The following is a 14,179-nucleotide window of genomic DNA, read 5'->3' on the forward strand; positions in this document are numbered from 1 at the left end:
GCCAACAACAAAAATGAGAGATAACTTCTTTGTGTCTGACAAGCGGTTTCAACTCCATATTTGCATTTGAGGTTTGGTCCAACAGAATAGGTCATATGGATACCGAAACGCATTGAGACATTGTTTTCCTGCAATAGAGGAGAAGTTAACCTTTCTAAAGACACCCTTTTTATGTCTCAATAAAACAGGAGTATCAATGAACATTGATTCTGGATAATAATGCTCAGTTTGTCGTGCGCAGCATTGCGGTACCATGTACCGCTAGCAGCATTTTAGCCAAAGACCTTTATACTAGCTGTCTAGACTGTGTTTATAAATGTGCAATAAGCATAAAGCACAATTATATAAGGAATTGGCAACTCATTCTCATAAGTAAGGTAAAGCAGTTGGAGACGGACAGAACTGTGTGTGCATAATAATGAAACTGTTCTACCTTGTTAGCTAGCAAATAGATCCAAGTTGGCTAAACATAAAATATATAGATTAGCTGGCTACTCACTAGCACATGGGCTTGTGCTTGAGAGATTGTTTGAGACCCGTGTTAATTTTCTATAATTCCTGCTACAAGAAGTTAGTCATTATTTGTTACAAAAAGGGCATTTTCATAGACTTGAAAGCCAGATCAGTGATTATTACAAAAAAAAGCAGGTTAAACTATTTTGATTTGTGGGTCTTATGGTTGTGGAAGGCTAATATTTAGCTTAGGTATAATTTCACAAGCCCTGAATTCATTCGATTATTGCTGACTGCTTGAAATGCAGTGTATTTGACCTTTAATTGTACAACAAAGCTTATTTTGAGAATTAAAACAAAAAACAAAATCTAGATATATCGTGAATCACACAAGTTTGAAAAAAATGGAGATATGATTTTTAGGCCATATCGCCCAGCCCTAACTCAAAGCGCATGCACGCTTCTTCATACGAACACACCCTTGGGATCACGTAAAGGGGCACAGTCATAGGCATAGATGAAAACACACACAGGCACGGTTGCGAAATAAAGAACGCAGCCTTAGGGAACTGTGGAACAATTTGCAATTTAATCAGTATTACAAATGGGGATGTAGCTTGGCCATCTGGCTTAATAGGCTACAACGATTAACAGAGACCATTATCCACCCCTGATATCATCCATCAGGACATTCTACTCTGCGCATTGCCAGGCCTATTGTCCAATCCCATTGAAGGTCTTAGAGTGATAAGGGAAGATAAAGTGGGAAGGGAGAAGAGGATAAATGTCCATCACTCTTCATCTGTGAGGAGTGCCCTGGCCTACACACCGATCTCTCATGTATAACCATTTATGACAATGTTATGGGAGTTGTCCATAATGTTGTGTTAGAAATCAGAAGGGAGACACCTGACTGGCATAGTGGATTTACACTGAACAAAAATATAAACGCAACATGTAAAGTGTTGATCCCATGTTTCATGAGCTGAAATAAAAGATCCCAGAAATGTGCTGTATAATCAGCCTCTTGATATGCCACAACTGTCAGCTGGATGGATTATCTTGGCAAAGGAGAAATGCTCACTAACAGGGATGTAAACACATGTATACACAACATCTAAGAGAAGTAAGCTTTTTGTGCGTATGGAACATTTCTGGGATCTTTTATTTCAGCTCATGAAACATGCGACCAACACTTTACATGTTGCGTTTATATTTTTGTATATGTACAGTGAGGGAAAAAAGTATTTGATCCCCTGCTGATTTTGTACGTTTGCCCACTGACAAAGAAATGATCAGTCTATAATTTTAATGGTAGGTTTGTTTGAACAGTGAGAGACAGAATAACAACCAAAAAATCCAGAAAAACGCATGTCAAAAATGTTGAAAAATAAATTGATTTGCATTTTAATGAGGGAAATAAGTATTTGAACCCTCTCAATCAGAAAGATTTCTGGCTCCCAGGTGTCTTTTATACAGGTAACGAGCTGAGATTAGGAGCACACTCTTAAAGGGAGTGCTCCTAATCTCAGCTTGTTACCAGTATAAAAGACACTTGTCCACAGAAGCAATCAATCAATCAGATTCCAAACTCTCCACCATGGCCAAGACCAAAGAACTCTCCAAGGATGTCAGGGACAAGATTGTAGACCTACACAAGGCTGGAATGGGCTACAAGACCATCGCCAAGCAGCTTGGTGAGAAGGTGACAACAGTTGGTGCGATTATTCACAAATGGAAAAAACACAAAAGAACTGTCAATCTCCCTCGGCCTGGGGCTTCATGCAAGATCTCACCTCGTGGAGTTGCAATGATCATGAGAACGGTGAGGAATCAGCCCAGAACTACACGGGAGGATCTTGTCAATGATCTCAAGGCAGCTGGGACCATAGTCACCAAGAAAACAATTGGTAACACACTACGCCGTGAAGGACTGAAATCCTGCAGTGCCCGCAAGGTCCCCCTGCTCAAGAAAGCACATATACAGGTCAGTCTGAAGTTTGCCAATGAACATCTGAATGATTCAGAGGACAACTGGGTGAAAGTGTTGTGGTCAGATGAGACCAAAATCGAGGTCTTTGGCATCAACTCAACTCGCCGTGTTTGGAGGAGGAGGAATGCTGCCTATGACCCCAAGAACACCATCCCCACAGTCAAACATGGAGGTGGAAACATTATGCTTTGGGGGTGTTTTTCTGCTAAGGGGACAGGACAACTTCACCGCATCAAAGGGACGATGGACGGGGCCATGTACCGTCAAATCTTGGGTGAGAACCTCCTTCCCTCAGCCAGGGCATTGAAAAAGGGTCGTGGATGGGTATTCCAGCATGACAATGACAACAAAGGAGTGTCTCAAGAAGAAGCACATTAAGGTCCTGGAGTGGCCTAGCCAGTCTCCAGACCTTAATCCCATAGAAAATCTGTGGAGGGAGCTGAAGGTTCGAGTTGCCAAACGTCAGCCTCGAAACCTTAATGACTTGGAGAAGATCTGCAAAGAGGAGTGGGACAAAATCCCTCCTGAGATGTGTGCAAACCTGGTGGCCAACTACAAGAAACGTCTGACCTCTGTGATTGCCAACAAGGGTTTTGCCACCAAGTACTAAGTCATGTTTTGCAGAGGGGTCAAATACTTATTTCCCTCAATAAAATGCAAATCAATTCATAACATTTTTGACATGCGTTTTTCTGGATTTTCTTGTTATTCTGTCTCTCACTGTTCAAATAAACCTACCATTAAAATTATAGACCGATCATTTCTTTGTCAGTGGGCAAACGTACAAAATCAGCAGGGGATCAAATACTTTTTTTCCTCACTGTACACTGAGTATACGAAACATTAGGAACACCTTCCTAATATTGAGTTGCACCTTTCTCCCTTTTGCCCTCAGAACAGCCTTAATTCGTCGGGGCATGGACTCTACAAGGTGCCAAAAGCATTCCACAGGGATGCTGGCCCATATTGACTCCAATGCTTCCCACAGTTCTGTCAAGTTGGCTGGATGTCCTTTGGGTGGTGGACCATTCTTGATACACACAGGAAACTGTTGAGCATGAAAAACCCAGCAGTGTTGCAGTTCTTGACACAAACATGTGCACCTGGTACCTACTACCATACCCCGTCAAAGGCACTTAAATATTTTGTCTTGCTCATTCACCCTAAGAATGGCATACATACACAATCCATGTCTCAAGGCTTAAACATCTTTCTTTAACCAGTCTCCTCCCCTTCATCTACAGTGATTGAAGTGGATTTAACAAGTGACACAATAAGGGATGATAGGTTTCACCTGGATTCACCTTGTCAGTCTATGTCATGGAAAGAGCAGGTGTTCTTAATGTTTTGTACACTTAAGTGTGTAGCTAGATAGATGTCCTAGCCTACCTCTTTCAGGTAATACATCCAATGCAGTATTAGCCTTATATTTAGCTAATGAATGATGGGTTATGCATAAGCTTCTAACTTATAGCCTCTGTCTCTTGCGCAATACGCACCTGCGCTCCGCTGGCCTCTCTCCTTATAAAACGCTCCTTAGCTCTTGTAGTCCCATGAAAATCTAGACTAGAATAGCTTGCTGGACATTTTTGTTTTTGCATTTCTTATACTAATAGACCATTCGAAGAGGGATGCAAGCTCTTGTTTTCTACATGTTAAATACAGCAGCCAATTGAACTCACAGGGAGTTTCAAATCAAATCAAATTTCATTGGTCACATACACATATTTAGCAGATGTTATTGCAGGTGTAGCGAAATGCTTGTGTTCCTAGCTCCAACAGTGCAGTAGTATCTAACAATTCACAACAATACACACAAAGGGAGCAATGCCGGAGTGGCATTGACTAAAATACAGTAGAATAGAATACAGTACATCCATATGAAATGAGTAAAGCAGTATGTTAACATTATTAAAGTGACCAGTGATTCCATGTCTATGTATATAGGGCAGCAGCCTCTAAGGGGCAGTGTTGAGTAACCGGGTGGTAGCCAGCTAGTGATGGCTATTTAACAGTCTGATGTTTGAAAGAGAACTTGCGATGGCGGTAGGCTATCGCAGTTATTTGTTCAGACCCATAACCATTCAATCTCCGTGAAGAGAAATTACAGCCGTCTGCATCTTATTCTAGTCCTATATTATTCAAGCATGTCATTACAATGATGAAGGACAACTAAACTTATTTCATTTAACTGTTGAAGGGAGGAAGGAATGACGCAAGAGAGAAAGACGAGGTAAGCTAATATGCATGTTGCACAACAGTGGAAATATTATGAAAGGTATACATGTGTCAACCTACTAACTATAAACATGTCAAATAAGCAATTTTATATTTCAAAATTAAACTAATTCGCTAGACCGTAATTGTAACTTTATTGGCCGCATGTTCTGCACCAGCATCACATGTTCTCTCCCAGCTTCATGGTTTGAACGAGGTGTGTAATTCCAGTCCATATAATACAGTATAATACAATCAAGTACAGTAATTCAGTCCACACAAAAAGATTAGCCTACTGGAGCTAGTTTCATGTATTTACCCAAGAGAGCATATAGCTAGCTACATCTATGGGTTTTTATGTTTTCTGTCGTTTATAATGTGCGCTAGCCTATATACAGTGGGGGAAAAAAGTATTTAGTCAGCCACCAATTGTGCAAGTTCTCCCACTTAAAAAGATGAGAGAGGCCTGTAATTTTCATCATAGGTACACGTCAACTATGACAGACAAATTGAGAAAAAAAATTCCAGAAAATCACATTGTAGGATTTTTTATGAATTTATTTGCAAATTATGGTGGAAAATAAGTATTTGGTCACCTACAAACAAGCAAGATTTCTGGCTCTCACAGACCTGTAACTTCTTCTTTAAGAGGCTCCTCTGTCCACTCGTTACCTGTATTAATGGCACCTGTTTGAACTTGATATCAGTATAAAAGACACCTGTCCACAACCTCAAACAGTCACACTCCAAACTCCACTATGGCTAAGACCAAAGAGCTGTCAAAGGACACCAGAAACAAAATTGTAGACCTGCACCAGGCTGGGAAGACTGAATCTGCAATAGGTAAGCAGCTTGGTTTGAAGAAATCAACTGTGGGAGCAATTATTAGGAAATGGAAGACATACAAGACCACTGATAATCTCCCTTGATCTGGGGCAACACGCAAGATCTCACCCTGTGGGGTCAAAATGATCACAAGAACGGTGAGCAAAAATCCCAGAACCACACGGGAGGACCTAGTGAATGACCTGCAGAGAGCTGGGACCAAAGTAACAAAGCCTACCATCAGTAACACACTATGCCGCCAGGGACTCAAAACCTGCAGTGCCAGACATGTCCCCCTGCTTAAGCCAGTACATGTCCAGGCCCGTCTGAAGTTTGCTAGAGTGCATTTTGGATGATCCAGAAGAGGATTGGGAGAATGTCATATGGTCAGATGAAACCAAAATAGAACTTTTTGGTAAAAACTCAACTCGTCGTGTTTGGAGGACAAAGAATGCTGAGTTGCATCCAAAGAACACCATACCTACTGTGAAGCATGGGGGTGGAAACATCATGCTTTGGGGCTGTTTTTCTGCAAAGGGACCAGGACGACTGATCCGTGTGAAAACCTCCTTCCATCAGCAAGGGCATTGAAGATGAAACGTGGCTGGGTCTTTCAGCATGACAATGATCCCAAACACACCGCCCGGGCAACGAAGGAGTGGCTTCGTAAGAAGCATTTCAAGGTCCTGGAGTGGCCTAGCCAGTCTCCAGATCTCAACCCCATAGAAAATCTTTGGAGGGAGTTGAATGTCCGTGTTGCCCAGCGACAGCCCCAAAACATCACTGCACTAGAGGAGATCTGCATGGAGGAATGGGCCAAAATACCAGCAACAGTGTGTGAAAACCTTGTGAAGACTTACAGAAAACGTTTGACCTGTGTCATTGCCAACAAAGGGTATAAAACAAAGTATTGAGAAACTTTAGTTATTGACCAAATACTTATGTTCCACCATAATTTGCAAATAAATTCAGTAAAAATCCTACAATGTGATTTTCTGGATTTTTTTCCCTCATTTTGTCTGTCATAGTTGACGTGTACCTATGATGAAAATTACAGGCCTCTCATCTTTTTAAGTGGGAGAACTTGCACAATTGGTGGCTGACTAAATACTTTTTTCCCCACTGTAAGATAAGCTATGTATTGGATAACGGCTCAATCATTTGGGCTTTTATGGGCTTGGGCAAATAAAATGTCTTTAATGTAGGGCTCATAAAATGTCTTTAATGTATGGCTCATTAAATGTCTTTAATGTATGGCTCATTAAATGTCTTTAATGTATGGCTCATCAGGCTCAGGTAGCATCAGGCTTGAATTTTAATGCCGATCAAAGCTCTAATCAAATACAGACATATTTATATACTTTAGAATGAACATTTGTAAAATACCGGGACAATATTCAACCCTACACCCCACTGTCTCCCTCCACTGTCTCCCCTCTACACCCCTCTGTCTTCCAGCCTCAGTGAGATATCCTCTCCACTCTTCTTGATTTCAGATCTGGGCTATTTTATGAGCCCTCTCTGGTCCTCTTAAATTGACAGTTGACTTGGGTTGTCTCCTCTTTGTTTAAAAAGCTATGTTGTCTATTCTGGGCCATTCTGCTGATGCATGCTGCCTGATCCATAACTGTCTGCTGTGGCATTTTTCCTGGAGTCGGTATTCGGTAATTAGGTGACAGAAATAAATGGAGGATATGGTATAATATTTTGGTATTTGCTGTCGAGGCGGATTTGAAGCGTTAGGAAGATACTGACACTTACTGCACTGGGATGAGATTGGCAGCATCTCACCCCCTTACATTTTTTTATTTTAGTGATACATTTTATTCCCAATTTTTGCAGGTCAGGATCAGGAATTACTGATTAATCTGGAAAATGCATTACCTTTACTCTACTGTCACACACATTCACATCTATTATCCCCAAACACACGCCCAATCCACCCCCCCCCTCCTGTACTGACCTGGTAGAGGTAGAAGTGTCCGGCGGTCTCACACGTGTAGGACACGTCTCCGGGGACGTCTAGACTCTCTTGCAGACGGCCCACCTCTCTGAGCAGCTCTAGCCTCCTGGCCAGCACGTAGTTCACACGCCCATACCTGAACACAACATATACCACATCCATCCATACATAGTTTACCCTTCAATACTTTAAGAAAGCAAACAACAGTATCAGTTCCATTTCAGTCAGTTGAATTGGACCATAGAAGGGCGGTTATATTCCTGGAACTCATTCCAACATCCAACCATTCTCTCATCGTACCTGGAGGCCTGGTACAGTATCAAACTAGTAACAACCACCCTATACAAACACCATTACGCCATATTCCTATGATGATAATAGCCCCAACCTTCCCTAAACATTGCCTGCCTCTCCATAGCCAGATTAGATTAGTCTCGTGATCTAAGGGTCAAATCACATCATTCTGAGGGGAAATGTTAATGTTGTGAGGAGAACTGAAGTCTAAACCTGTGACATCACAGCCTAGGGATATAGTTTCAAAACCCCAAAATATGTTTTCCATCACCCTTCATGCGCGAATAATGGATAAAATCAAATCTAAAGTTTAAGAACCCAAACTCAAAGCTGGCTATTAATAGTTTTGGTTGCTGAGGCGATGGGAGCGAATAGCCAGAAGGACCAAATTGCAGTCTTCACTAATACATGTAATAGCATTGATAAGGTATAACAGGCATTGCAGCTGCATTGGCCACTATTAAGTTGTCCGTTTCAATAGCTTAAAACATTTACACAAAAATAAAAGTTAAATGTTCATATTTTTAAACAAGGCTTAACTTACCTACACTTGTTACAATGACTGATATTGAATAAATACAGAGCTCAAAAATGACTGTCAAACAAAGAGTGTAAAATAAACACAATAGTTCGCTTTTCAACAAACTGAAAAGACAAAAACACAGAAAACAGAGTAATCTTTTGTCTAGTCAGGCGTCCCGGTGTGCTGCCACAACAAACCAGAAAGACGATTAGTGGGTGGCAGTGACACCTGGACATGCTATGTCCGATGTCACCCAAACACTGCTGTGCTGTGTGTGTGAGAGTGAAACTTTGTTGTTGTTTATTAAATGTTTTTTTACCGCTTTTTCTCCCTAATTTCGTGATATCCAATTGGTAGTTACAGTCTTGTCCCATCACTGCAACTCCTGTACGAACTTGGGAGAGGCGAAGGTCGAGAGCCATGCGTCCTCCAAAACACCACACTGCCAAGCCGCCCTGCTTCTTGACACGCTGCTCGCTTAACCCGGAAGCCAGCCGCACCAATGTGTCGGAGGAAACACCGTACAACTGCCGACCGTGTCAGCGGCCAAACCCTCCCTTAAACTGGACGACACTGGGCCAAATTGTGCGTCGCCTCATGGGTCTCCCGGTCGCGGCCGGCTGCGACACAGCCCGGGTTCGAACCCGAATCTGTAATGACGCCTCAAGCACTGCAGTGCCTTAGACCGCTGCGCCACTTGAGAGGCCCTTGAGAGTGAAACCTTAACTTTTAAATAGATCTCCTGCTAAGCCTCACAGCAGATGATTCATAAACAGAACTACACAGGCCGATGACGATCAAATAGAAAAAGTGGCTTGTTTCAAAAGCAGCCCTCTGCTCTCCCTTCCCAGGAGAGACTGCCAAATAAAGAGAGAAAACTGACCTTTTTTTAAGTCATGAAGAGCTTTCAACTTCCACAAAAGCGCTCTATATACCTCTGTCCTTCATATACTGTACACAGTATTTCAATACCTCGTTAAGGGGGGGGGGGTATTTATAGCATTTTTATTTATTTATTAAAAGGCAATGTATTATATATTAATTTCACTATAAACTAACTTTGCTGACCATTGAGAAAAGAGAAGGCCTCTTCATTTTTCATCCCATAGCCTATACAGTACTGTGTTAATTAGTTTCCCCAGCTTTCTCCTTCCTTGTCATTGGACCGGAAGGAAGGAAGAAAGGAGTGAATGTTGATTCAGTCAGTGCGCATGTTGTAAACATCCTCCTCTTCCTCAGCCTCTCATCCTGGTACTGTAACTAGCTTTAGCTGATCTGCATAATGCAATGGTGCTCCTCCAGAGCCGTCACATCCACTCCTCATACAACTCACGCCATTCTCACTGGCTCTGCTCTACGCAACAAGGGGCCTGTGTTCAGTTGGCACGAAACAGGAGAAAACTTTCTGTTTTTAAACAGAAGAGTACCATATCGGAAGTCCTAATGCTAAGACTTTAGTGCGCTAAGGGTAAGTAGGGCCAGAATCGCTAGGGTTTTACAGCAACACAACTGAATCAACTGAATGTATATTTGTATCACTAGGCCTATTTGTTGTGGTTTCCATTGACATTCTTTGAGCTAAGATGGTTTCCTTTGGCTAAAGAAGATGTATCTGCAGACTCCTTGATGTTCAGGCTCTGACGTATGGCCTGAGGCTATTCATCCTGGATGTTTATACTTATATAATCTGTCATGGGCAGACTACATAAACGGTACTGTTTTTACATTTTTGTCATTTAGCAGACGCTAAAGTGCATACATTTATTTTCATACTGGCCCCCCGTGGGAATCGAACCCACAACAATGGCGTTGCAAGCGCCATGCTCTACCAATTGAGCTACAGGAGGCGTGAGGTAATGAGCAGCATTAGTTCCGGTTCTTGGGTTTATCATCACTGGTTATTTGCACAAATCATGATTACTCAGGTACCTTTCGAATTTGGGGAAATTTGGCCCATAGACTTACCCGTAACTTGCAAAGAGAGAGTGTGGAGTTCTTCGTTCCGGTTCTGATTCTCGTTCTCTCTCTTCTCTTAACACTTATGGACCAAGAACTTAATCGAGCATCTGACCAATTACACAAGCCTTTGGCTCTGTGTTAACCGAGATTAGTACTTATATAGCCTGGGTCTCAAAGCTATAGTTAGTTCTTCTGACAGCAAGATCAAAGCTAGTGAAAACGGCTGCTGCATGAGCACTAAATAAATATTCAATGAAGTTGGAACTATTTTAGACCAAGGGCTCTATTTTGGTCTTTAAAGCAGACACAATAATAAATAACACATTTGAGGTGGTTCATGAAGTCATGGAAAAATAGCACAAGTTATATCACTCTACATATTTTGGGTATCTTAAGATCCATAGATTGCCCTCTTTCTCTCCCTTGCTCCCTCTTTCGGTCTCAGGTCTGGATTAAGTGGTTTCAGTATACTGGTTTCCCTCCCTCTCTTCAAGGTCTGTCTGTCTGGCTAGGTCTCTGAGTCACAGTCTCTCAAGGCATTGAACAGACACACATAGCCACAACCATATATAATTCCCCAAATTGCGTCAGTGTGAAATAATGGGTTTCCTAATTATTTCAGCCTTGCAGGAGGGTCTTTAACCCTGTGTTATAACCAGCATGAAGACCCAACCAGTTTTGGTTGCCCCTCGGCCCTATGACTAAAACTCTAAAGCAAAGTTCAGTGCTTCTACTGCCAAATGGGTCCCAAATGGGCCAGTAAGGCCCACACATAGCAAAATGTTGAGAGCACTAATCACGGTGAAATGGCTGGTGGAAATAGAGAGAGAGAGAGAGAAAGAGAGAGAGAGAGAGAGAGAGAGAGAGAGAGAGAGTGTGAGTGGGTAGAGAGGGCGAGTGCAGCAGGCCCTAATGAAGATAAAGCCATGACAGGGTTGAGTGTATGGGGGTATCGAATGGCCCTGTCAAATCAAATCAAATGTAATTCGTCACATGTTTCGTAAACAACAGGTGTTAACTAACAGTGAAATACTTACTTACGGGCCCTTCCCAACAATGCAGAGAGAATGAAAATAGAGAAATAATATAAAGTAAAACATAAAATAATAAAAGTAATAATAAATACACAATGAGTAACGATATTTTGGGTATATACAGGGGTTACCAGTACCGAGTCGATTTGCAGGGGTACGAGGTAATTGAGGTAGATACACTACATGACCAAAAGTATGTGGACACCTGCTCGTCCAACATCTCATTCCAAAATCATGGGCATTAATATGGAGTTGGTCCCCGCTTTGCTGCTATAACAGCCTCCACTCCTCCGGGAAGGCTTTCCACTAGATGTTGGAACATTGCTGCGGGTACTTGCTTCCATTCAGCCACAACAGCATTAGTGAGGTCGGGCACTGATGTTGGGCGATTAGGCCTGGCTCACAGTTGGCGTTCCAATTCATCCCATAGGTTTTTCGATGGGGTTGAGGTCAGGGCTCTGTGCAGGCCAGTCAAGTTCTTCCACACCGACCTCGACAAACCATTTCTGTATGGTCCTCGCTTTGTGCACGGGGGCATTTTCATGCTGAAACAGAAAAGGGCCTTCCCCAAACTGTTGCCACAAAGTTGTAACCACAGAATCGTCTAGAATGTCATTGTATGCTGTAGCGTATGATTTCCCTCCACTGGAACTAAGGGGCCTAGCCCGAACCATGAAAAACAGCCCCAGACCATTATTACCCCTCTAACAAACTTTACAGTTGGCAATATGCATTGGGGCAGGTAGTGTTCTCCTGTCATCCGCCAAACCCAGATTTGTCTGTTGGACATTGAGCTGAGCTCTCTTGAGCTCTTCAGTAAATCCATTCTACTACCAATGTTTGTGTATGGAAATTGCATGGCTGTCTGCTCGATTTTATACACCTGTCAGCAATGGGTGTGGCTGAAATAGCCAAACACACTAATTTGAAGGGGTGTCCACATACTTTTGTATATATAGTGTTTGTACATATAACTAGGAATAAAGTTACTAGGCAACAGGATAGATAATAAACAGTAGCAGCAGCGTATGTGTCAAAAAAAGTTAAATAGTTAACCAATAGCTACCCAGACTAACTATTTAGCAGTCTTATGGTTTGGCGGAAGAAGCTGTTCAGGGTCCTGTTGGTTGCAGACTTGGTGCATCGGTAGCAGAGAGAACAGTCTATGACTTAGGTGGCTGGAGTCTTTGACAATTCTGTTTGCTTAGACTTACTATGTGTGTGGCCAGCTGGGTATACTGTTCACTGTATGTATGTGTACTGCATGTGTGTAGCTGGTTGTGTGGTCAAATAGCTGTATGTGTGTGTTCAATTGGGCATGTGTAGTTTTGTGTGTGTGTGGTCAGCTAGGAATGTGTAACTTAATGTGAGTATGTGTTCATTTGGTTGTGTGTGAGAGAGGGAGGTAGAGACGTGTGTGTGTACATTGAAGTCACCTGCTGAAGTCTTTCTCAGTCTCCAGTGCTTCTTCTCCGTGGCCCATACGCAGGAGGTGACGCTCGTCTATGTCCAGAGCCATGATCTTCTCAAACAACTGGTTCAGAGCCTGGAACACACAGAACAGAGGTGAACGTCCGTCCACCCACCCACCAAACCACACGCCTTACTGTGTTGCAGTTAACAGAAAGAGAACACAAGGCTTCCTACAGGTCCTATTGAAAAGCCTTCAGTGTTGGATGGTAGACTTTATATTGGGGCTAATTCAGCATAATAATGATATAACACCACAGTATGACAAACAGAAATGGGGGAGGGAAATATTGTGTGATGACAATAAATGCAGACATTTCATAAATATCTTCAGTTATGTTAGAGGCCCACTGCCAGTCGGCTGTCGTAGCATTAAAATACAGCTAGATTACTTTTGATTAAATACTGAGATGAGGAGACTGGGGCACAGGGGAGCAACACTTTTAACATTTTCCCTCTGTGATTTTAGGTTGAATTTCTCAGTGATTAATGGCACCATTTTAGGGCAGATTGGTGAATTCCTCCAGCAACTCTGCTTCCTAAAATATGATCAATTAAGAGGGTGAGAACCTTTTCAGAAAAAGCTTCCAACGTGATATTTTTACTACTATATTGGCCATATCGATGGACAAAGGGGCCAAGTATTTCCCAGAAGTTACTTTGGTTACATGACTATGACTGATGGTTTTCGTATCCAGTAAATTAACATTGCCGTTATCCAGGTGTTTCCTACCTGGTTGGAGTGTGTGACTATGAGGGTTCTTTGCTCAGGGAAGTTGTGGTAGAGATTGGAGATGATCTGGAAGGCCACATCCGTCTTTCCAGTACCTGGAGGACCCACCACCTTGAGAGAGCGAGTGAGGGAGGAGGGATAGAGAGAGAACATGAGAGGAGGTAGAGAGAGAAAGTACAAGGAGGAGAAAATGGAGAAGGTTGGTTAGATAACAGAAAAGGAGAGCACAGTGGTTCTGTCTCACACACACACACACAGTGTGTGTGTTTCCCCCTCAGTGCATCAGACAGGACCTGTGTGTGTGTAGGGCTAAGGTGAACTGCTTGGCATGCAAGGTCATCCTCCCTGCACACACAGAGAAACACGGAGAGAGAACAAATAAAACCAGAGTACATATGAAACTCTTTCCATCGGCTCCTTGACCTTCATTAGGTCTAGTTAAGGCTGTAGAGATCATTGGTCTAGTTAAGGCTGTAGAGATCATTATGTCTAGTTAAGGCTGTAGAGATCATTGGGTCTAGTTAAGGCTGTAGAGATCATTGGGTCTAGTTAAGGCTGTAGAGATCATTGGGTCTAGTTAAGGCTGTAGAGATCATTGGGTCTAGTTAAGGCTGTAGAGATCATTGGGTCTAGTTAAGGCTGTAGAGATCATTGGGTCTAGTTAAGGCTGTAGAGATCATTGGGTCTAGTTAAGGCTGTAGAGATCATTGGGTCT

The 14,179-nt window shown here is 42.5% G+C and overlaps 1 protein-coding gene across 1 annotated transcript in view; it reads right to left on the minus strand.

The window, feature by feature from the left end:
* Positions 1–14,179, minus strand: part of LOC311102654 (RNA helicase aquarius-like) — a gene marked incomplete at its 5' end in the record, with an annotated part of 127,971 nt that overhangs the window by 58,430 nt on the left and 55,362 nt on the right. The window contains 3 exon segments of the mRNA XM_084144015.1: positions 7,452–7,587; positions 12,698–12,807; positions 13,465–13,575. Coding sequence (XP_084000141.1) covers positions 7,452–7,587; positions 12,698–12,807; positions 13,465–13,575 — 357 coding nt within the window.

This window comes from Coregonus lavaretus (assembly GCF_964263955.1).
Source record: "Coregonus lavaretus genome assembly, chromosome: 27".
In the NCBI taxonomy this organism is placed as follows: Eukaryota; Metazoa; Chordata; class Actinopteri; order Salmoniformes; family Salmonidae; genus Coregonus; species Coregonus lavaretus.